General features: G+C 33.2%; 1 protein-coding gene and 1 long non-coding RNA gene across 5 annotated transcripts in view; one reads left to right on the forward strand and one right to left on the reverse strand.

Annotated features, from left to right (window-relative positions):
• The window catches only part of LOC139763088 (uncharacterized), a 163923-nt gene extending 152285 nt beyond the window's left edge, over nt 1-11638 (forward strand). For all 4 annotated transcript variants that reach the window (XM_071688710.1, XM_071688713.1, XM_071688715.1 and 1 more), the window contains one exon: nt 11500-11638. Coding sequence is in view for 1 of the 4 variants with exons in the window: in XM_071688715.1 (XP_071544816.1) it covers nt 11500-11584 (85 nt within the window). In the remaining 3 variants the exon portion in view is untranslated. The remainder of the gene's footprint in view (nt 1-11499) is intronic.
• Nucleotides 11639-15243: 3605 nt separating this feature from the next.
• Nucleotides 15244-22976, reverse strand: LOC139763089 (uncharacterized). The gene is made up of 4 exons (XR_011716032.1): nt 22951-22976; nt 21527-21826; nt 18108-18273; nt 15244-17041 (listed from the first exon to the last, which is right to left on the reverse strand). It is a non-coding gene; the product is annotated as an uncharacterized lncRNA (long non-coding RNA).
• Nucleotides 22977-24731: the final 1755 nt, after the last annotated feature.

Raw genomic sequence — 24731 nt, forward strand, 5'->3', positions numbered from 1 at the left:
TTGGTGTTTAAAGGATATCGATCAAAAGACCCATTTTGAAAAATTTAAAGGCTTTTTTACTGTATTTAAAAAATTAAATTTAAATTATCTAATATCTAATTATTTCGAATTTTAACGAATTTTAAGGTTTTTACCCTTTTAGATTCTTATTCAAAGAAATCCCCTTGCGAAAATTTTTCCGGGAAATCTTTTTTTAAAAAAAATCAAGAAAAACCCCGGGCAAAAAACCCCCGGATAAATTTTGCTCAGATTTCACTTTTCAGATTTTAATGAAAATGTGGGTTTAAAAAAGTCCCTATTCTATAAAAGGGTGTTTAAAGGGATTTTGGTAAAAGAACCGCATTTCTAAAATTACGTTTAATTACTACTTAAAATTAATTAAATTATCTAATATGCTAATTACCGACAAATTACACTTTTTAAAGGGTTTTGACCATAGATTTTATTCAGCAGACGAAAAAGCATCTATCAAAAAATTTTAAAAAATTTTTTTTTTGAAAAAAATCAAAAAAAAAACCAAGGGGTTTTCTCAATTTTAATTTCCCAGTTTTTAATAAAAATGTGGTTAATTATTTATATGGTTTAAAATCGGTCAAAAACCGCTTTTTGAAAAATAACCCTTAATTACTGAAATAAAAATTAATTATAATTATTTAATATGCTAATTACTACTAATTACACGAATTTTAAGGTTTTGCCCAAGTTTCTTATTCAGAAAACGTAAAGCACTTGCGAAATTTCGGGGAAAATTATTTTTAAAAAAAAAAGAAAAACCCCAAGGCTTGTTATAATATTTTGCCAGATTTTCAACTTCTTCTTTTAATGAAAATGGGTATAAGTAAATTTTCTATATGGTGTTTAAGGATTCATAAAAGCCCTTTTTGAAAAATTTAAGGCTTAATTACTTACAAAAAATTTAAATTTAAAATTATCTTAAAGTAATTACTCGAAAATTTACACAAATTTTTAAAGGTTTGACCATAGTTTCTTTTCAGCAGAAAAAAAGCATTTTTTGCAAATTTCAGAAAATCTTTTTTTTTAAAAAAAATCAAGAAAAACCCTTACCCTTGGGAAATTTTTGAGATTTTAAAAATTTTAAATTTTAATGAAAATGGGGGTTAAAGGGCCATTCTATAGGGTGATTAGGAATCGAGTAAAAAGACCGCATTTTTTAAAATTAAGCGTTTAAATTTAATATTTAAATTAATAAAATTATCCAATATGCTAATTACCGACAAATTACAAAAAAAAATTTTTAAGGGTTTTTGCCCAAAAGATTTTTATTCAGCAGATAAAGCATCTTTGCAAAATTTTTCAGAAAATCTATTTTTTAAAAAAAATCAAGAAAAATCCAAAAGGGTTTTCCCTCGATTTTCAACTTCCCAGATTTAATGAAAAGTGGTATAAGTGTATTTATAGGGTGATTAAGGAATCGGTCAAAACCCGCTTTTTTGTAAAATTACGTTTTTTCGTACTAAAATTAATTTTTTTTTATTAATATGTAATTACCGACTATTACACGAATTTTAAGTTTTGACCAAGTTTCTTTTTCAGCGACGTAAAAGCATTATCTAAAAAAATTTCAAAAAAACTTTTTTTTAGAAAAAATAAAGAAAAACCAAGATTTGGATAATATTTTGCTCAATTTTCAACTTCTTCAGTTTTTTAATAAAATGGGGGTTAAGTCTATTCTATTGGTGATTAAGGATATCGAGTCAAAAACCGCATTTGTAAAATTAACCCTTAATTACTGTATTAAAATTAATTATAATTATTTAATATGCTAATTACTCACTAATTACCGAATTTTAATTTTTTTGCCCATAGTTTCTTATTCGCGACGTAAAGCATTTTTGCGAAATTTTCAGGAAAATCTTTTTTTTAAAAAAATCAAAAAAAAAACCCCAGGCTAACCTTGGATATTTCTCTTTTTCAACTTTTCGATTTAAAAAAAATGGGGGTATAAGTGCTTTTATATGGTGATTTAAAAATCGGGTCAAAAAAACCGCTTTTCCCGTAAATAACCCTTTAATTACTGTACAAAAATTTAAAATTAAAAATTATCTAATATGCAATTACTCGACTAATTACACAAAATTTTAAGGTTTTGACCAAGATTCTTATTCAGCAGACGTAAAAGCTCTATGCTAAAATTTCAAAAAAACTATTTTTGAAAAAATCATAAAAAATCCTTTTTTTTGGGCCCCAGATTTTAACTTCTTCAGATTTTAATAAAAATGGGGGTATAAGTCTATTCAATTTGGTGATTAAGGATATGGGTCAAAAGACCGCATTTCGAAATTTTAAGCGTTAATTTACTGTATTTAAAAAATTTTATATTATCTTAAAAACTAATTACCGACAATAAAAACAAATTTTTTAAGGGTTTTTTGCCCATAGATTTTTATTCAGCAAAGAAAAACATTTTTCAAAAATTTCGGGAAAATCTTTTTTTTTAAAAAATCAAAAAAAAAACCCCCATATTTTTTCCAGATTTCAACTCTTCAATTTTTAATGAAAATGGGGGTATAAGGGCTATTCATATGGGATTAAGGTATCGAGTCAAAAGACCGATTTGTAAAATTAACGCTTTAATTACTTTACTTAAAATAAATTTTAAAATTATCGAAAATCAATTACTCAAAATTAAAAAACAATTTAAGTTTTAACCATAGATCTTTTCAGAAAAGTAAAGCATCTTTGCAGAAATTCAGGAAAATCATTTTTTTAAAAAAATCAAGAAAAATCCAGGCTATAGCCGGATAATTTTCTAATTTCAACCTTTTTCAGATTTTTAATGAAAATGGTAAAAGTCTATTTATATGGTGATTAAGGAATCGGTCAAAAGACCGCTTTTTGTAAAATTACCCTTAAAATTACTGTACAAAAATTTAATTAAAATTTTACCCGTAATATGCAAATTTACTCGACAAAATTACACGAATTTTAATTTTTTGACCAAATCTTATTCAGCAGACGTAAAAGCATCTATGCAAAAAATTTCGGGGAAAATCATTTTTGAAAAAATCTGAAAAATAAGGGATTTTGGATAATATTTTGCTCAATTTTCAACTTCTTCAGTTTTTAATGAAAATTGGTATAAGTGCTTTTTTAAAGGGGATTAAGGAATGGGTCAAAAGACCGCATTTCGTAAAAATTAAGCGTTTAAATTACGTATTTAAAAATTTAAATTTAAATTTTAAAATATGCTAATTATCGACTTTTTACCAAATTTTTAAAGGGTTTTTCCAAAGATTCTTATTCGCCGCGTCATCTATGCTGAAAATTTCAGGAAATCTATTTTTGAAAAAATCAGAAAAAAAGGCTATACCTGGATAAATATTTGCTCAGATTTTCAACTTCTTCAGATTTAATGAAAATGTTGGGTATAAGTGCTAATTCTATATGGTGATTAAGGATATCGAGTCAAAAGACCGCATTTCGTAAAATTAAGCGCTTAAATTACTGTACTTAAAATTAATTATAATTATCGTAATATGCTAATTACTCGACTAATACACGAATTTTAAGGTTTGACCATAGATTCTTATTCAGCAGACGTAAAAAAAGCATCTATGCTGAAAAATTTCAGGAAAATCTATTTTTAAGAAAAAATCATGAAAAATCCAAGGCTATAGCATTGGATATATTTTGCTCAGATTTTACAACTTCTTCAGATTTTAATGAAAATGTGGGTAAGTGCTATTCTATATGGTGATTAAGGATATCGAGTCAAAAGAACCGCATTCGTAAATTAAGCGCTTAATTACTGTACTTAAAATTAATTATAATTATCTTACTCGACTAATTACACGAATTTTAAGGTTTTGACCATAGATTCTTTCAGCAGACGTAAAGCATCTATGCGAAAATTTCGGAAATCTATTTTTAAAAAAATCAAGAAAAATCCAAGGCTTAGCTGGATAATATTTTGCTCAGATTTTCAACTTTCAGATTTTATGAAAATGTGGGTATAAGTGCTATTCTATATGGTATTAAGGATATCGAGTCAAAAGACCGCATTTCGTAAAATTAAGCGCTTAATTACTGTACTTAAGATTAATTATAATTATCGTAATATGCTAATTACTCGACTAATTACACGAATTTTAAGGTTTTGACCATAGATTCTTATTCAGCAGACGTAAAGCATCTATGCTGAAATTCAGGAAAATCTATTTTTAGAAAAATCAAGAAAATCCAAGGCTATAGCCTTGGATAATATTTGCTCAGATTTTCAACTTCTCAGATTTTAATGAAAATGTGGGTATAAGTGCTATCTATATGGTGATTAAGGATATCGAGTCAAAAGACCGCATTTCGTAAAATTAAGCGCTTAATTACTGTACTTAAATTAATTATAATTATTGTAATATGCTAATTACTCGACTAATTACACGAATTTTAAGGTTTGACCATAGATTCTTATTCAGCAGATAAAGCATCTATGCGAAAAATTTCAGGAAAATCTATTTTTAGAAAAAATCAAGAAAAATCAAGGCTATAGCCTTGGATAATATTTTGCTCAGATTGTTCAACTTCTTAGATTTTAATGTAAAATTGTGTATAAGTGCTATTCTATATGGTGATTAAGGATATCGAGTCAAAAGACCGCATTTTGTAAAATAAGCGCTTAATTCTGTACTTAAAAAATTATTAATTATCGTAATATGCTAATTACTCGACTAATTACACGAATTTTAAGGTTTTGACCATAGATTCTTATTCAGCAGACGTAAAAGCATCTATGCTGAAAATTTCAGGAAAATCTATTTTTAGAAAAAATCAAGAAAAATCCAAGGCTATAGCCTTGGATAATATTTTGCTCAGATTTTCAACTTCTTCAGATTTTAATGAAAATGTGGGTATAAGTGCTATTCTATATGTGATTTAAGGATAATCGAGTCAAAAGACCGCATTTTGTAAAATTATGCGCTAATTTACTGTACTTTAAAATTAATTATTAATTATCGTAATATGCTAATTACTCGACTAATTACACGAATTTAAGGTTTTGACCATAGATTCTTAATTCAGCAACGTAAAGCATTTGCTGAAAATTTCAGGAAAATCTATTTTTAGAAAAAATCAAAGAAAAATCAAGCTATAGCCTTGGATAATATTTTGCTCAGATTTTCAACTTCTTCAGATTTTAATGAAAATGTGGTATAAGTGCTATTCTATATGGTGATTAAGGAAATGAGTCAAAGCCGCATTTTTAAAATTAAGCGCTAATCTACTTAAAATTATTATAAATTATCTAATATGCTAATTATCGACTAATTACACGAATTTTAAGGTTTTGACATAGATTCTTATTCAGCAGCTAAGCTAGAAAATTTCAGGAAAATCTATTTTTAGAAAAAATCAAGAAAAATCCAAGGCTATAGCTGGCTTAATATTTTGCTCAGTTTTCAATTTCAAGATTTTAATGAAAATGTTGGTATAAGTGCTATTCTATATGGTGATTAAGGATATCGAGTCAAAAACCGCATTTCGTTGCTCAGATTTTCAACTTCTTCAGATTTTAATGAAAATGTGGGTATAAGTGCTATTCTATATGGTGATTAAGGATATCGAGTCAAAAGACCGCATTTCGTAAAATTATTTCACTTCATTTATGAAAGTGGGTAAGGCTATTCTATTGGTGATTAAGGATATCGATCAAAGACCGCATTTTAAAATTAAGCCTTAATTACTGTACTTAAATTAATTATATTATCTAATATGCTAATTACTCGATAATTACACGAATTTTAAGGTTTGACCAAGATTCTTATTCACAGACGTAAGCATTATGCGAAATTTCAGAAAATCATTTTTAAAAAAATCAAGAAAAATCCAAGGATTTATTTTGCTCAATTTCAACTTCTAGATTTTAATGAAAATGTGGGTATAAGTGCATTCTATATGGTGATTAAGATATCGAGTCAAAAGACCGCATTTCTTAAAATTAGCGTTATTACTTACTTAAATTAATTATATATCTAATATGCTAATTACTCACTAATTACGAATTTTAAGGTTTTGACCATAGATCTTATTCAGCAGACGTAAACGCATCTAGCAGAATTTCAGGAAAATCTATTTTTGAAAAAATCAAAAAAATCCAGGCTATAGCTGGTATTTTTGCTAGATTTCAACTTTTCAGATTTTAATGAATGTGGGTATAAGTGTATTCTAATGGTATAAGGATATCGAGTCAAAAGACGCTTTCGTAAAATTAAGCGCTTATTACTGTACTTAAATTAATTATAATTATCTAATATGCTAATTACTCGACTAATTACACGAATTTTAAGGTTTTGACCAAGATTCTTATTCAGCAGACGTAAAAGCATCTATGCTGAAAATTTCAGAAAATCTATTTTAGAAAAAATCAAGAAAAATCCAAGGTATAGCCTTGGATAATATTTTGCTCAGATTTCACTTCAGATTAATGAAAATGGGTATAAGTGCTATCTATATGGTGATTAAGGATATCGAGTCAAAAACCGCATTTCGTAAAATTAAGCGTTAATTACTGTACTTAATTAATATAATTATCTAATATGCTAATACTCGACTAATTACACGAATTTAAGGTTTTGACCATAGATCTTATTCAGCAGACGTAAAGCATCTTGCGAAAATTTCAGGAAATCTATTTTTAAAAATCAAGAAAATCAAGGCTATAGCTGGATAATATTTGCTCAGATTTTCAACTTCTTCAGATTTAATGAAAATGTGGGTAAAGTGCTATCTATAGGTGATTAAGGATATCGAGTCAAAAGACGCATTTGTAAATAGCGCTATTACTTACTTAAATAATTATAATTATCTATATGCTAATACTCGTAATTACACGAATTTTAAGGTTTGACCAAGATTCTATCAGCAGACGTAAAGCATCTATGCGAAAATTTCAGGAAAATCTATTTAGAAATCAAAAATCAAGTTGCTGGATAATATTTTGCTCAGATTTTCACTCTTCAATTTTAATAAATGTGGTATAAGTGCTATTCTATGGTGATTAAGGATATCGAGTCAAAAGACGCATTTTTAATTAGCGCTATTACTACTAAATTAATTTATTATAATATGCTATACTCGCTAATTACACGAATTTTAAGGTTTTGACCAAGATTCTATCAGCAGACGTAAAAGCATCTAGCTGAAAATTTCAGGAAATCTTTTTTAAAAAAATCAAGAAAAATCCAGGCTATAGCGGATTTGCTAGATTCAATTTCAGATTATGAATGTGGTATAAGTGCTTTCTATTGTGATTAGGAACGAGTAAAAGACCGCTTTCTTAAATTAGCGCTTATTATGTACTTAATTATTATAATATAAAATGCTAATTACTCGTATTACACGAATTAAGGTTTTGACCAAATCTTATCAGCAGACGTAAGCATCTATGCGAAAATTTCAGGAAATTATTTTGAAAATAAGAAATAATACCATATTTGCTCAGATTTCACTTCTAGATTAATGAATGTGGTATAAGTGTATTCTTATGGTGATAGATATCGAGTAAAAGACCGCATTTCGTAATAGTTTATACTGTCTTAATAATATATATTATATGCATTCGACTATTACACAATTTTAAGTTTGACCTATCTTATCAGCGACGTAAGATTGCATTAGAAAATTTTTCAAAATCAAAAACTCATAATTTTGTCAATTTTCATTCTCAGATTTAATGAATGTGGTTAAGTGTATTGGGATAAGGATATGTCAAGACCGCATTTTAAAATTAATATTAATTATTGCATACTCGACAATACAGATTTAAGGTTGACAGATTCTATCGCAAAACATTGCGAATTAGAATCTATTTAAAAAAACAGAAATCAAGCATGATATATTTTGCTCAATTCAACTTCTTCAATTTTAATGAAAATGTGGTAGAATCTATTCTATATGGTGTTAAGGATATCGATCAAAAGACCGATTTCCTAATTTGCGCTTATTACATACTTAAGATTATTAAATTATATAAATCTAATTTCGACTAATTACACGAATTTTAAGGTTTTGACCATAGATTTTATTCAGAGTAAAGCATCTATGCTGAAAATTTAGGAAAATCTATTTTTAGAAAAAATCAAGAAAAACCCAAGCTATAGCCTTGGATAATATTTTGCTCAGATTCAATTCTCAATTTAATGAAAATGTGGGTATAATGCTATTCTATATGGTGATTAAGGATATCGAGTCAAAAGCCGCATTTCTTGAAATTAAGCGCTTAATTACATACTTAAGATTAATTATAATTATCTTAATGTGCTAATTACTCGACTAATTACACGAATTTTAAGGTTTTGACCATAGATTCTTATTCAGCAGACGTAAAAGCATCTATGCTGAAAATTTCAGGAAAATCTATTTTTAGAAAAAATCAAGAAAAATCCAAGGTTAGCTTGGATTATTGCTCAGATTTTCAACTTCTTCAGATTTTAATGAAAATGTGGGTATAATGCTATTCTATATGGTGATTAAGGATATCGAGTCAAAAGACCGCATTTCTTAAAATTAAGCGCTTAATTACATACTTAAGATTAATTATAATTATCGTAATATGCTAATTACTCGACTAATTACACGAATTTTAAGGTTTTGACCATAATTCTTATTCAACAGACGTAAACGCATCTATGCTGAAAATTTCAGGAAAATCTATTTTTTGAAAAAATCAAGAAAAATCCATATTTTGCTCAGATTTTCAACTTCTTCAGATTTTAATGAAAATGTGGGTATAAGTGCTATTCTATATGGTGATTAAGGATATCGAGTAAAAAGACCGCATTTCGTAAAATTAAGCGCTTAATTACTGTACTTAAAATTAATTATGATTATCTTAATATGCTAATTACTCGACTAATTACACGAATTTTAAGGTTTTGACCATAGATTCTTATTCAGCAGACGTAAAAGCATCTATGCTGAAAATTTCAGGAAAATCTATTTTTAGAAAAAATCAAGAAAAATCCAAGGCTAGAGCCTTGGATAATATTTTGCTCAGATTTTCAACTTCTTCAGATGTTAATGAAAATGTAGGTATAAGTGCTATTCTATATGGTGATTAAGGATATCGAGTCAAAAGACCGCATTTCGTAAAATTAAGCTTTTAATTACTGTACTTAATATTAATTATAATTATCTTAATATGCTAATTACTCGACTAATTACACGAATTTTAAGGTTTTGACCATAGATTCTTATTCAGCAGACGTAAACGCATCTTTGCAGAAATTTTCAGGAAAATCTATTTCTTCAAAAAAATCAAGAAAAATCCAAGGCTATAGCCTTGGATAATATTTTGCTCAGATTTTCAACTTCTTCAGATTTTAATGAAAATGTGGGTATAAGTGCTATTCTATATGGTGATTAAGGATATCGAGTCAAAAGACCGCATTTCGTAAAATTAAGCGTTAATTACTGTACTTAAAATTAATAATTATCTTAATATGCTAATTACTCGACTAGTTACACGAATTTTAAGGTTTTGACCATAGATTCTTATTCAGCAGACGTAAAAGCATCTATGCTGAAAATTTCAGGAAAATCTATTTTTAGAAAAAATCAAGAAAAATCCAAGGCTATAGCCTGGGATAATATTTTGCTCAGATTTTCAACTTGTTCAGATTTTAATGAAAATGTGGGTATAAGTGCTATTCTATATGGTGATTAAGGATATCGAGTCAAAAGACCGCATTTCGTAAAATTAAGCTTTTAATTACTGTACTTAAAATTAATTATAATTATCTTAATATGCTAATTACTCGAATAATTACACGAATTTTAAGGTTTTGACCATAGATTCTTATTCAGCAGACGTAAACGCATCTTTGCAGAAATTTTCAGGAAAATATATTTTTTCAAAAAAATCAAGAAAAATCCAAGGCTATAGCCTTGGATAATATTTTGCTCAGATTTTCAACTTCTTCAGATTTTAATGAAAATGTGGGTATAAGTGCTATTCTATATGGTGATTAAGGATATCGAGTCAAAAGACCGCATTTCGTAAAATTAAGCGCTTAATTACTGTACTTAAAATTAATTATAATTATCGTAATATGCTAATTACTCGACTAATTACACGAATTTTAAGGTTTTGACCACAGATTCTTATTCAGCAGACGTAAAAGCATCTATGCTGAAAATTTCAGGAAAATCTATTTTTAGAAAAAATCATGAAAAATCCAAGGCTATAGCCTTGGATAATATTTTGCTCAGATTTTCAACTTCAGATTTTAATGAAAATGTGGGTATAAGTGCTATTCTATTTGGTGATTAAGGATATCGAGTCAAAGAGCGCATTTAGTAAAATTAAGCGCTTAATTACTGTACTTAAAATTAATTATAATTATCGTAATATGCTAATTACTCAACTAATTACACGAATTTTAAGGTTTTGACCACAGATTCTTATTCAGCAGACGTAAACGCATCTATGCAGAAATTTTCAGGAAAATCTATTTTTTGAAAAAATCAAGAAAAATCAAGATAGCCTGTATAATATTTTGCTCAGATTTTCAACTTCTTCAGATTTTAATGAAAATGTGGGTATAAGTGGTATTCTATATGGTGATCAAGGATATCGAGTCAAAAGACCGCATTTCGTAAAATTAAGCTTTTAATTACTGTACTTAAAATTAATTATAATTATCTTAATATGCTAATTACTCGAATAATTACACGAATTTTAAGGTTTTGACCATAGATTCCTATTCAGCAGAAGTAAACGCATCTTTGCAGAAATTTTCAGGAAAATCTATTTTTTCAAAAAAATCAAGAAAAATCCCAGGCTATAGCCTTGGATAATATTTTGCTCAGAGTTTCAACTTCAGATTTTAATGAAAATGTGGGTATAAGTGCTATTCTATATGGTGATTAAGGATATCGAGTCAAAAGACCGCATTTCGTAAAATTAAGCGCTTAATTACTGTACTTAAAATTAATTATAATTATCTTAATATGCTAATTACTCGACTAATTACACGAATTTTAAGGTTTTGACCATAGATTCTTATTCAGCAGACGTAAAAGCATCTATGCTGAAAATTTCAGGAAAATCTATTTTCAGAAAAAATCATAAAAAATATAAGGATAATATTTGGATAATATTTTGCTCAGATTTTCAACTTCTTCAGATTTTAATGAAAATGTGGGTATAAGTGCTATTCTATATGGTGATTAAGGATATCGAGTCAAAAGACCGCATTTCGTAAAATTAAGCGCTTAATTACATAATATTAATCATAGTTATTTTAATATGCATTTCTCTTACATTCTTCAAAGCAAACACCTGATCCAAACATCCTCTGCCACTACTGGAACCACACTGCTCTTCACCAATCTGATGCTCTGTACGTGCCTTCACCCTTTCAATCATTACCCTTCCATGTAATTTCCCTGGAATACTCCACAAACTTATATCTCTGTAAATTTGCACACCTTTATCTAATTTGCCTTTGTACAATGACATGCATGCATTCTGCCAATCCTCAGGTACTTCACCATGAGCCATGCATTGAATATCCTCGCCAACCAGTCAAGAAGACAAGTCACCCAATATTTTAATAAATTCCTTTGAAGTACCATCCAAATCCGCAGCAAAGCTTTCACTACCGCTGTGTATTAAACCAAACGTTTTATAGGATGGTGGTGTTTCATTCCTTTATTTAATTGGTATATGTAGCCACGTGTTACCTTTTGTATAATATATTTTATAGTGTAAATTTAGCCAATGGAAATTGTAGATAAATGAAAATGCACATACATTTATTCATTCAATGTTTGTAGAATATATACATTTAGTGAATTTTGTTAATGTAGTTCCTTGGTAAATTAGTTTCTTAATTGTTAGCAATTTGTAAAATCATAAATTTGGGCAATCCATGTATTCATGTGTAATAATATTGTCCAATTTACATGGATAATTTTTTAAATTATGTAGTTTGTGGTTTATTGGCAAATTTAGCCAAATTTTAGTATAATTAACAAATGTAGGAAAATATACGTACTCTTATTCCTTAAAATATATATTTGTATAATATACACACGTCTGTAGTGAATTGTTTTTGTCAATAAGGTTCATCGTTAAACCACATCAAAATTTGGCAATTTGTAAGTTGTAAATTTAGGCAGTATATATATATATATATATATATATATATATATGAACATATATAGTGTTCGTTGGTAAATTTAGCCTTTTATATACTTTTGTAAAAATTCATATTGTACATTTGGTTAACCGGTAATTGTATCCCAAAAAAAAAAATTGTAGTGAAAAATCCAGAAATTAGTGATTATATATATATATATATATATATATATATATATATATATATATATATATATATATATATATATACACAAAGGGCATATGAATGCACACTTTCATAGAACATACAAACCTCATACATCCAGGATCGAACCCAGGACCAATGTGCAACAGGCGGGAGCGTTACCGATATGATCACCCTTAAAAGGGTAATCACTATTCAAATACTATGTTCTCGAATACCCTTCGTCTCGCGTTGGTGAGCAACGGAGTTTACACAGGTTTGTGTGTATAACGTTAGCCTTCGGTTTATATATATATATATATATATATATATATATATATATATATATATTATATATATATATATATGGTATATTTAAAGCATCATGCTAATCGCTATTATCTGTATGTACCCGGACGTTTGATCCCTATTGGCAAATCTTTTAATGAATAACGTCGTTACCTCTGCATTTTCTGCGGAATGCCAATTCAGTTGATTATATCATTGAATCTCAAAGAAATCTTAAATCATTGGTCTATACTTATCACTTGCGGAGTAACCACGCACTTGTCAGTATTGTACGTTTTAATTTCAATGAATATTAGACATTAATTAAGAGTGTACTAGTATTAATGCAATAAGCTGGAAAGCGTAAAGCATTACAACACGGATAAGTCGTGGTCACTTAACCCGTTAATAAATGCCCACAGCAAAGCCCCATAATTGAGGATAAAGGCTTGTGGCACTTGCTGAATGAGAACTGGCCCAAACCTCGTAAGAGCGAACTTGAAATGCATAGTCGTGATACATAATGACACATAGGATAAATCATGGAGAATGCGTTGATAAACTATATTTGCTGACGAGGAGGTGGTGAGGATGAAAGCAGGTGTTTTGGTAAGGTAGGATCGGGAAGTGGGTGGTGGCGTGTATGTTGGGTAGGGGAGAGAGGGTGCATGGAAGAGGAGGGAGCTCTGGCGCCACACACTCTCCCATCCCCATTTACTCTGACGGCTGTTAGTAAAGTTGGGAAGGGAGGGAGGCGATGTACCGAGATGGGTGGAAGGAGGAAGAGGAGGAGGAGGAAAATAAACACGGTTTCCTAAGTTTCAGACTCCAATGCAGAACTCATTGTCTACCTTTATTGTAAAATAAATATTGCATAACACGATTCTGCATATACAACATTCCCATGGGGTATGTGTATTCAGATTCATATTATGCAATTTCACTATTTGATGAACTAAAAGGATAACGATGAACCCTGCATATGAGTCTGAACTTGTTAGACATCCTGTATATATTTTTCTCCACCTCTTCCTCCTGTATAAATCCATGACATGTAATTCAATCGTATGTTGAGCTAGGGTAAAGAGGCGAATATACTTACGAGTCCTCACTTAAAGGACTCCCTATAGTTAGGTGAAATGGTGACCAGAGACTCGTGAAATGGAAGGAGGGTATGAAAAGTACGGCAAAGGAATAACTGGAAGGAAGGGAACAGGAAATATTATACAAATAAAAATATAAGAAATAAACTAAAATTGTAAACATTACAATGTAAAATATATACATATCTTTCCTTGATGCTGTTTACATCCATTATCCTCCTTTAATGCAGTTCCCATACATTATCCTCCCTTGATGCTGTTCACATACATCTTGGTAATACAGTAGGGGACCAGAGGAGGGTGCATGGAGTCAATGATACCCCTCACAATGCCTTTACTTGAGTTACAAGTCAGACACTGTGAGGGCACAATCGCTCTATGGATGAAGAGCTTAGACCCGTCCCGTACATTTAAATTTCTATATTCAATCTAGTCTTGACATTACCTTGGATTCTGAAGGTGTATAAAACACCTGGGACACCCTGATTCTCTCAAACTGCTCTTTCTTGCTACTGTCTATACATGGTGCAAAACTTATAATTTATGCCTATGAGGGTGTATGTGTGGGAACTCAAATGTTTGAGGACAGTATGTGGTTTGTTAAGTAATGAAAGTAAGGGAGATTTGTGGTAATAAAAAGTGTGGCTGAGAATGCAGACGAGGGTTCGTTGAAATGGTATTTTCACATGGAGAGAATGAGTGAGGAAGCGTTGACAAAAGAGGGGGAGGGAACAAGAAGCGAGAGACCAAATTGGAGGTGGAACGATGAAGTGAAACAGATACTGAGCTATCCGAGCCTGAACATGCAGGAGGGTGAAAGGTGTAAATGGAATGGAGTGAATTGGAATGGTTTGTTATACTAGGGTCAACGAGCTGTCAATGGACTGAACCAGGTCATGTGAAACATCTGTGGGGCCTGTTTTCTGCAATACCTCACTGACGCAGGGAGTGGCAATGGTTATCATGTGGGGAGGGGTGGCGTGGGAATGGATGAAGACAAACAAGTATAAATATGAACAAGTATATATGTTGGTAAGGTTATTTAATGTATGTATGATTCATGGTGAGGTGCCTGAGGATTGGCAGAATGCTTGCACAGTGCCATTGTACAAAGGCAAAGGGCATAAGAGTGAGTGCTCAAATTATAAGTTTGTTGAGTATTCCTGGGAAATTATATGGGAGGGTATTGATTGAGAGGGTGAAGGCATGTACAGAGCATCAGATTGGGGAAGAGCAGTGTGGTTTCAGAAGTGGTAGAGATGTGTGGATCAGGTGTTTGCTTTGAAGAATGTATGTGAGAAAGAAAAACAAATGGATTTGTATGTAGCATTTATGGATCTGGAGAAGGCATGTGATAAGAGTTGATAGAGATGCTCTGTGGAAGGTATTAAGAATATATGGTGTGGGAGGCAAGTTGTTAGAAGCAGTGAAAAGTTTTTATCGAGGATGTAAGGCCTGTGTACGTGTAGGAAGAGAGGAAAGTGATTGGTTCTCAGTGAATGTAGGTTTGCGGCAGGGGTGTGTGATGTCCCCATGGTTGTTTAATTTGTTTATGGATGGGGTTGTTAGGGAGGTGAATGCAAGGGTTTTGGAAAGAGGGGCAAGTATGCAGTCTATTGTGGATAAGAGAGCTTGAGAAGTGAGTCAGTTGTTCGCTGATGATACAGCACTGGTGTCTAATTCATGAGAAGCTGGTGACTGAGTTTGGTAAAGTGTGTGAAAGAAAGTTGAGAGTAAATGTGAATAAGAGCAAGGTTATTAGCTACAGTAGGGTTGAGGGTCAAATCAATTGGGAGTTACGTTTGAATGGAGAAAAACTGGAGGAAGTGAAGTGTTTTAGATATCTGGGAGTTGATTTGGCAGCGGATGGAAGCGGAAGTGAATCATAAGGTGGGGAAGGGGGCGAAAATTCTGGGAGCCTTGAAGAATGTATGGAAATCGAGAACATTATCTCGGAAAGCAAAAATGGGTATGTTTGAAGGAATAGTGGTTCCAACAATGTTGTATGGTTGCGAGGCGTGGGCTATGGATAGAGTTGTGCGCAGAGGGTGGATGTGCTGAAAATGAGATGTTTGAGGACAATATGTGGTGTGAGGTGGTTTGATCGAGTAAGTAATAATAGGGTAAGAGAGATGTGTGGTAATAAAAAGATTGTGGCTGAGAGAGCAGAAGAGGGTGTTTTGAAATGGTTTGGTCACATGGAGAGAATGAGTGAGGAAAGATTGACCAAGAGGATATATGTGTCAGAGGTGGAGGGAACAAGGAGAAGTGGGAGGCCAAATTGGAGGTGGAAAGATGGAGTGAAAAGGATTTTGAGTGATCGGGGCCTGAACATGCAGGAGGGTGAAAGGCGTGCAAGGAATGGAGTGAATCGGAACGATGTGGTATACCGGGGTCGACGTGCTGTCAATGGATTGAACCAGAGCATGTGAAGCGTCTGGGGTAAACCATGTTAAGTTCTGTGGGGCCTGGATGTGGAAAGGGAGCTGTGCTTTCGGTGCATTATTACATGACAGCTAGAGACTGAGTGTGAACGAATGTGGCCTTTGTTGTCTTCCTAGCGCTACCTCGCGAACATGAGGGGGTAGGGGGTTATTTCATGTGTGGCAGGGTGGAAATGGGAATGAATAAAGGCAGACAGTATGAATTATGTACATGTGTATATATGTATATGTCTGTGTGTATATATATGTATACGTTGAGATGTATAGGTATGTATATTTGCGTGTGTGGACGTGTATGTATATACATGTGTATGTGGGTGAGTTGGGCCATTCTTTCGTCTGTTTCCTTGCGCTACCTCGCTAACGCGGGATACCGAGAAAGCAAAATGAATAATATAAATAAATGTATATAAGTATGTATGAGTATATGTATGTAGGTATGGGTATATATATATATATGGTTATGTGCGTACATGTATATAGAAATGTGTATGCGAGTGGGTGTGTATTTCTTCGTCTGTTCCCTGGTGCTACCTCGCTAACGCACAAAACAGCGATCAAGTAGGGGAAAAAATATGAGAAAATTCTCACATTGTAACAATAATGTTGGTAGAAATAGTTTAACAGTACTGTCACTAACAGATCAGCTACCAATGTAGCCAGGCTAACATTCAGTGTTATCACATGAACAAAAACCACGACATATAGTTTATCACGTATTATCTGCGGACGTTTACCTCAACATGTTTCTAGCACACACAATTTGCAGCAGTAGAATGTAGTCTTCCAGCTGTTATAACAGATCACCCAGTGTGATGTGTTCTTCACATAATCTTCAGTCAGGTTACAGGATGTAGAGTTCTTTGGAAAGTATGCCCCACAGTTCTTCCAAATAGGGACATGTCTTGGAACCACACCAGTTTATCTGTAACAAAAAAAGTAAGTTTGTTTCAATGTCAAACATCAAATTAAAAGATCCAAAACAAAAGCTAAATTTGTTTCATAAACCTTTTTTTAGTATTCTGCCGAGTCTCAAAATAATGAATTTTAATATCTGTAACTGTGTTCTAAGTAAAACATTTTAAAGTAATGATGGTTTTTAATATTTTCATCTCTGAGTTCAACAGAAGAAATGATGACGAGATAATGATGTTTTATTAAAAATGAAGTTCCGGATATTTCTACAAAACCTTTTACAGACATATCAATCAAACCCAATCATGCTTTGCAGACACATAATGAGCCCTTGGAGGTCATAGACGAAATGACCCACCAGAGAAGGCCTGGACGCGCTACCTCCACTACAATTTAAACCTCATCCATCTGAACCTGATACTTATACTTTGCCTGACATGACTGCTTTTACTTTATTCCTGGCTGATAAACTATGTGACTTGAACTCTGCTGCAACGAAAGGGCCTCTGATGTCGGTGTGATGTTTACTTTATTCTCAGTTGCTTGCCTTTGGATGACTGTACGGCATTTCAGGTACTGGAAACCCAATGAGTACATGTGTTACACATATAACTACGAATGTTTATTGGCTTTGAGCAATCTCTTCTTTTAACACTAGTAGTCAAAACAGTGCCTTGCATTTTGACAATACTGATGGGAGAAAGTGGGAAAGCAGATAAATGAAACTGTCACCAATGGATTACGGAACAGTGTTGCCAGTCTGACATTCAACGTTGTCACAAGAAAAAATAACAAGACATATAGTTATCACTTTTAAACCTTTCTTACATTCACCTCAACTTTTTTGTTTCCAGCACACACACACACACACACACACACACACACACACACACACACACATTTGTAACCACAGGATGTAACCTTCCATCTGTTGCCATATTACATATCACCCACTGTAACGTGTTCTTCAGTCAGGTTACAGGATATAGAGTACTTCAGAAAGTACGTCCCATAGAGTTATTCCAAATGTGGATAGGTTTGGGGAAACACGCCAGCCAGATGTAAGAAATATTCACCTCAGAGAAACTGGTGATGGTGTGGATCTTTGTACTTTTTTTTTTAACAAAATTGAAGTCAGGTTGAAAGATGAACATCTCTCTTGTTCTCGAAGGGCCATTGTACTCAAGGGTCGTTCCACCTCGCTCACGGGGTTGAGGCTTAAGCAGTCAGGCTTCAGTTCATCTAGCAACAACAAAAAATAAATATAATAAATAAATTAGTTTCAATGTTAAATATCAAATAAAAAAAAAAATTTTTTTTTGTATACCTTTTTATATTCTGCAGATAGTCTCACGATATGAATTTTTATATGAAGTTCCAGACATTTCCAAAACAAAGCCTTTTACATACACATGAAGCAACTCCATTCATCCTTTGCAGCCATGAAAATAAATACTTTGGAGGTCATTGGGCAAAGCGACCCACAGGAAAGCCCGAACAAGCTGCTTCCACTAGAATTTAAACCTCATCCATCTAAACCAGATCCTTATACTTTTGCCCAGCAAGACTGACTTGACATAACTCCCGGCTGATACACTGTGTGACTCTGAACTCGGCAAGGAAAGCGTACCAAGTGTTTGGGTAAATGTTTCTTCAACAAAACGTCTCTTTGTTTAACTTAATTCCCGGGTGCTTTGTCCTAGGATGACTGTAAAATGTAGCAGGTTCTGCAAACCCTTCGAGTACGTAGTTGTTTATGCCTAATAAATACGTAAGACTAAAAGATATTACGAATGAGCTTTGGTGGCTCGAACACTGGGTTGTCAAAACATAGCGTAGCACAGCAACACGATCCACCACCAGCTTAATGTTACAAAGACTTGAGTGGTTCTTTCTGTGTTCTCTGAGCCATAATAATTACATAATATGCCTGCCTCCCATGACAAAACTGAATTTCCTAGGCTGGTTAGGTTCGCATGATACACACACTAATATTCCTTTGACATGTTAAAAAATCTTTTGTGTGTGTGTGGACTTCCAACTTCAGTTTTTAATTTCGGTTTCCTAACTACATATTTCCCACACAGGGATGACGTGTGGACGATACACAAAACTAATTTCCCGTTCCTTTGCTGGGTCACTTGATAAGAATATAAGACTGTTCCCACCCCACACGCAATACTGTAAGCTATCTCACGCTACATCCTCTTTCATATCATTACTACATTGTCTACTGCAAAACAGAGTTCTATTATGCAAATTTCACAATTTTCTTATCACGACCCGGTAATGATACGTACATACTCAAGACAAAAGGTATTACTAAAAGGACAGTACGATATATATATATATATATATATATATATATATATATATATATATATATATATATATATATATATATATAATCATCAGATACACCTTGCTTATACACAGTCCACAACAAGCAAACAATCTCTTCAAATTCTTGATGATTCACCACAGTTCACGACCATACACGTACTTTTTTATTTCCCAATCTAACACCTTCTATTTGCAGCATTCTTCATTTCCATCACTCAGATGGTGGCGAGACAAAGCATTTCCCCTTACAGTTACAAGACATAAAACAGATTGTCCATTCCTAGCTCCTTGCACCTTCAACTTCACTTCCTCGCAACACCTTAGGCTGACCACGAAATTTGCAACACTTTAGAACAGTAGAATAAGTGAGTACACTACAAAAACCAGTGTGGATCACTGCGTGGGACAATATGTGACTTTCTAACGTTACAGGAATGCTGAATTCTCATTATCAAAGCAAGACCACCATTCATTTATTTCCTTATCACCGTAATTTCACACTAGGACACAGAACATGAGTGTCTATGTCACGTCAAGTATACTTAAAGGCAATGTTTATACACCAAAATAAAAAACAAAAAAAAATTCACCCACGTAACGTAAAGAGGGCAAGACACTTGCCACATAGTGCAGTCAGGATAGCTGCAATATTTCGGGTTACTGTGAAGTGACTGTACCTCCTGATAATAGCCATACGCTGTTACTGTTACACAAAACAGGCTGCTGTGTTACCGCGTTCTACGTAATGCTGTAGCTGTCACATCTGTGGTAGTAACAACATGCGGTGGTCGTATGTGTTTTCATTTCTCGTACTTAGTACCCACCCATGCTATAGACACACACTGTTGTTTCTTATTTCATCTGGAAAAACAAGCTATCCTTTTTCCCCCTGTTGAAGACTACAGTCACAGATGCTGGTCCTGATCGAGGCCTGGGGCCGTATAAATGGAGGAATAAACCATTCTTCAGGGCGTGGAAAACCTGCCACAACGGGTTGTAGATGCTACGGAAATTGCCGCATATAAATTTATACAAGACACAGAAAATATATATGAATGAAACAAAACTGGTTGAGTATCTAAAATTGTTTCACATATCAAGAGCTTATGGTAACTGACAGCATAAATACTTACGTAATAATGAATACATATCTTCACGCATAAGATAAAATACATCAAAAATAGACTAACTTTCACTGGGAATATATTGCTTTCTCTTAGAAAACCAAAATCGCGGTTATTGTTTTGAAAAACAACACTCGTTTCCACTACAAGCACCAAATTCACCAGCACCAGACTGCTCTTCATACAAGGAAAGTTGGAGGAAAATAGTGGTAAGACACGCGGCAATGAATAGGTAGGTGTGTGTGTGTGTGTGTTGTGTGTGTGTCATGTGAGTAGCTCTCACAATTCGTGAAGGCTGCACCTCCCTGGGCAGCTGCTGTCTACAACCTAATCTGTAGTTCAATGATGCGAATCAAGCCATGATACCCTAAGCTACAATTTCTTAACAGAATCGACTTAATAATGGATAAACACGACAGAGCAATCCAACCCACACAGACCTTCACCACCGCATGAAACGCAGTGAAAATCAGTCCATAATAGGAAGCCCCGTAAGACTAGCGCACACAAGAAGCACTTCTCTTACTGTCCTCAGTGCTATGAGGAGGGATTGCAGCCACGCCGGTGGCACATGAAATCAAAATTATGCTTGATATTGTTTAGCTTGTTGACTAAATCTACATTGTTCATGATATTTAGAATTTGATACCTTACCCACTAAAAAGGGCTTAATAAAGAAACTAACCATTTTAACAATTTAAATGTGATGGAAAAACTATCACTTGTTTCTTTATCATCATTTGCCCTAAACACTCTAGGGATCAGACTGTAACATGTTGGTTCTTCGAGGCCAGAGACCCTAACATCATAATGTAATATGCCATATGTCTCTAAAAGCCGGAAATAAGTACTCAAACATTAATGGCCAGGGGAGTGAAATCAAATTATGATTTCTAATACAGACATCCATGAGCATAAGACTGATGCTTTAGCTAAACATGCACTTAGTAAAGCTGTTGAATTCAACATTGGGTTGTCAATCAAAACTCACAAAACAAAACTATACAATTAAGAAGAAACTTCCATACCTTGCTGAAGAAGGCTCAAGCAGAAAAACTGGTGATATTCTATAAGGCGGAAACACGTTTTCTACGATGCTGTTTTACTTTCATGGAAACGTTGTTGCTACTGTAAAGTCATTTGTGTGTGGGATTTTCCTTTTTTTTCACTGCACACTGATTTGTATGTGGGATTTTCCTTTTTTCACTGCACACTGATTTGTATGTGGGATTTTCCTTTTGTCACTGCACACTGATTTGTATGTGGGATTTTTTTTTTTCAATTAAAACCGATCTTTCGACTTGAAATACATATGCGGTGGTTGGGTTCTGAAAGAAGAAAATGTGGGTCAAATAAGTGACGTAATATGCCTATATAAAAACATAAAGATTACCTGCCAATCATAATAGCTAGGATGTCTTGTGGGTATATTACGGAAATTTCATCAAAATACATAACGCTCTTTAATGCATCAAGGTTCCTTTATCCCTTTATCATTCCTAAAAGATAAAATGAGTCAGTTGTCACAGACAGCTCTCATTTGCATTTAATCCTATCCCTTAGTGTATGAAGACATCTGAACTCATTCAAAAAAAAAAAAAAAAAATTTCAAAGCTCGAACTCACACGTTACGTTTCATGGCAAAATTCAGACTTGAGCACAACTAATGAAAAATAATACGCATCTCTTCAAGTCTTTACAGGAAAGCTGTCTTGCATTACGCCTCCATTCGGTGGGTATGTCGACATACGAAACTGAATAAAGCTCTTCTGATTCCGCACAAAAGCCAGGTTGAATGCCTTTGGTCAGGCCGTTTGGATATGTCAAATTTTCAACGTCCACTGGAAAATAATAACGAGAAAGACGTCCCTTCACCTCTTCCGTTTTCCTAATGGCTACGTTTGACCTGGAGTCCCACGAATGCATCACGTACACTTAACACTCTTCGGGTGTTTTTACCCCACCATTTCCCCTCTATATACCCTGCCCATTTTACGAAAACGTGAAATTAATGGACTTACGATGCCACTACTATAGCAATCCTAGCCTCAATTTTCAAGTCTCGTGGGGAAATCCCACGCGCCATCGTCCCATCTTCCACCCACACAAATTAAGATAGCGCCAATTTTTGGAAGCTGTGGCTAACCATAACTTCAATTTCACAGAGTATAAAGGCCAGGCGTGTTAACAGAGCGTATGTGAATACGTTCATAACAGGCGTGAAGAGAGAGAGAAAAAAAAGTATATATCACACACGTAACATGGAGAACTCTCCGAAAGCCACCAATGGTGTACTGTACGCCTGTATCTTCCTAAATTTCCCTTACTCAGGGTCTATTATGTTACATAAACAGCAGTGGAACCTTTTACATACATGGAATAAAGAATTTCTCGGCCCAGGGCGTCCAAAATAGAATAAATACTACGAAAACAACGATGAAATTGTACCTACCGGATCAGGTGGTCCGCGAAAATGTGTAATGGTAAACAGATCAAATGAGATGTCTTTAACATTATAGAAAATAAATAAAAAATACTCTTCTTTAATTTAATATACATATATATAATTGCAAAACATTTGAATACATAATTATGTATCCTGATTTTCAATTTATATTTTATTTGAGAGTTGAATTGCAGTCACGAGTATAGATCTTGATTTGACTATGAAGCTCTGAGTTGAAAACTCGGAGTTCGAGGAAGCGTTGCGTACTGCTCGATGAACCTTAAAAGCGACACAAATTTACGAAAAGACATCGTCAGAAAAAGACACAATAAATGCTAGTGTAACGCTGTCTTTAGAATTATTACACCTAAATGCACCTTACAAATTGTAAATATTCCCACAGTGCTAAAAATTATATTTCTATCCTACACGTCCTTCTTTTTCAATTCATCCGAGGCATTTTCAATCAGGAATGTGTTCAGTCAAACACGTTTATGGAGGAAGTAATATAACCAGCCGATTAAAAGTTGTCGTGCTGGGATTACACTATGGTCTCTTATATTAATCAGAAGCTGCCAAATATATACGTGGTGAGCTTGCGTTTCATAGAGGGAGGAAGGGTTCGAAGACATGACTTTAACTCCTCCCTGCCGCGCATTTTTTAATATGCCAAAGAAGTGGCAAGAAATCAGCCTCATTGACTTATTGAGGGTCACGCTAGTTATAACCAACAACTTAAGACAACTATGGAAGTGTCACAACATGGGAGAAAAAGGCCTGAGAGTAAAATACTGAGAGCAACATCGGCTTCTCCGCGTCGGAAAGCGTCAGTGCAGCTGAGGGACTCGAACGGGTGACGTCAACTTCGGTATATATGTTAAAGAGTAAATAATCCCCATTATTCTGTATCATTTGAATTATCAGTTTATCAAGCATTTTAAGAGAGATTATCTTTGTCATACACATTAATAGAAATGTGTATATTGATATAATTTATATATGCTTAAAATGAGTTCATGAAATTGTTATATCTGGAACGTACTGTATGTTTATAATGATCACTGGGCCTATATACAGTATACTGCTCTTTATAATATAGTATGATTTAGTTTTAAAATGAAATAAAAGCAATTTCAAGTAAATAAGTTTCAAAGAGTTATAAAAATTGTAACTTAACTGATGGCGTTTTTCTTCAGCAAAACCTAATGAATGACATTCTAACATCTGCTACCAGAAAATTAATTCAATATCTGCTCATTCTTAGGAAGTGGCATTGATGGTATCTTTATCTATCGTAGTTAATACACCGAATTATTGTAGTTCCGGTACGAGAGTTTTTCCCTAGAGAATGGACGGAGTTGCCTGCCTTGAGTTCTATGCATCGTCTCTTTCCCGCAGAGTTTACATGTCGAGTTATTTAACAAATTAATTTCTTGTATGAATGAATTAAAGATGCTTCTAAAAGATCGGTGGGAAAGAGAGATAACCATTAAAAGAAAAGGGATTTTTTTTTTTTTTTGTTAATGTGAAGATAGAATGTACAAGCTTGTAATCGATTTGAAATATCTTTATTTGTCGAATAATAGTCTCTCTCTCTCTCTCTCTCTCTCTCTCTCTCTCTCTCTCTCTCTCTCTCTCTCTCTCTCTCTCTCTCTCTCTCTCTCTCCCCCGATACATTAGAAGAAAACACGGACACGTGGATAAAATAGTGTGTCGAGGGTACACTGACGGTATGTGGAGCAAGCAAGCACAGTGCATACAGTGGGTACAGTAGTGTTGGGTGAAGG

Source organism: Panulirus ornatus, chromosome 46 (assembly GCF_036320965.1).
Source record: "Panulirus ornatus isolate Po-2019 chromosome 46, ASM3632096v1, whole genome shotgun sequence".
Classification (NCBI taxonomy): domain Eukaryota; kingdom Metazoa; phylum Arthropoda; class Malacostraca; order Decapoda; family Palinuridae; genus Panulirus; species Panulirus ornatus.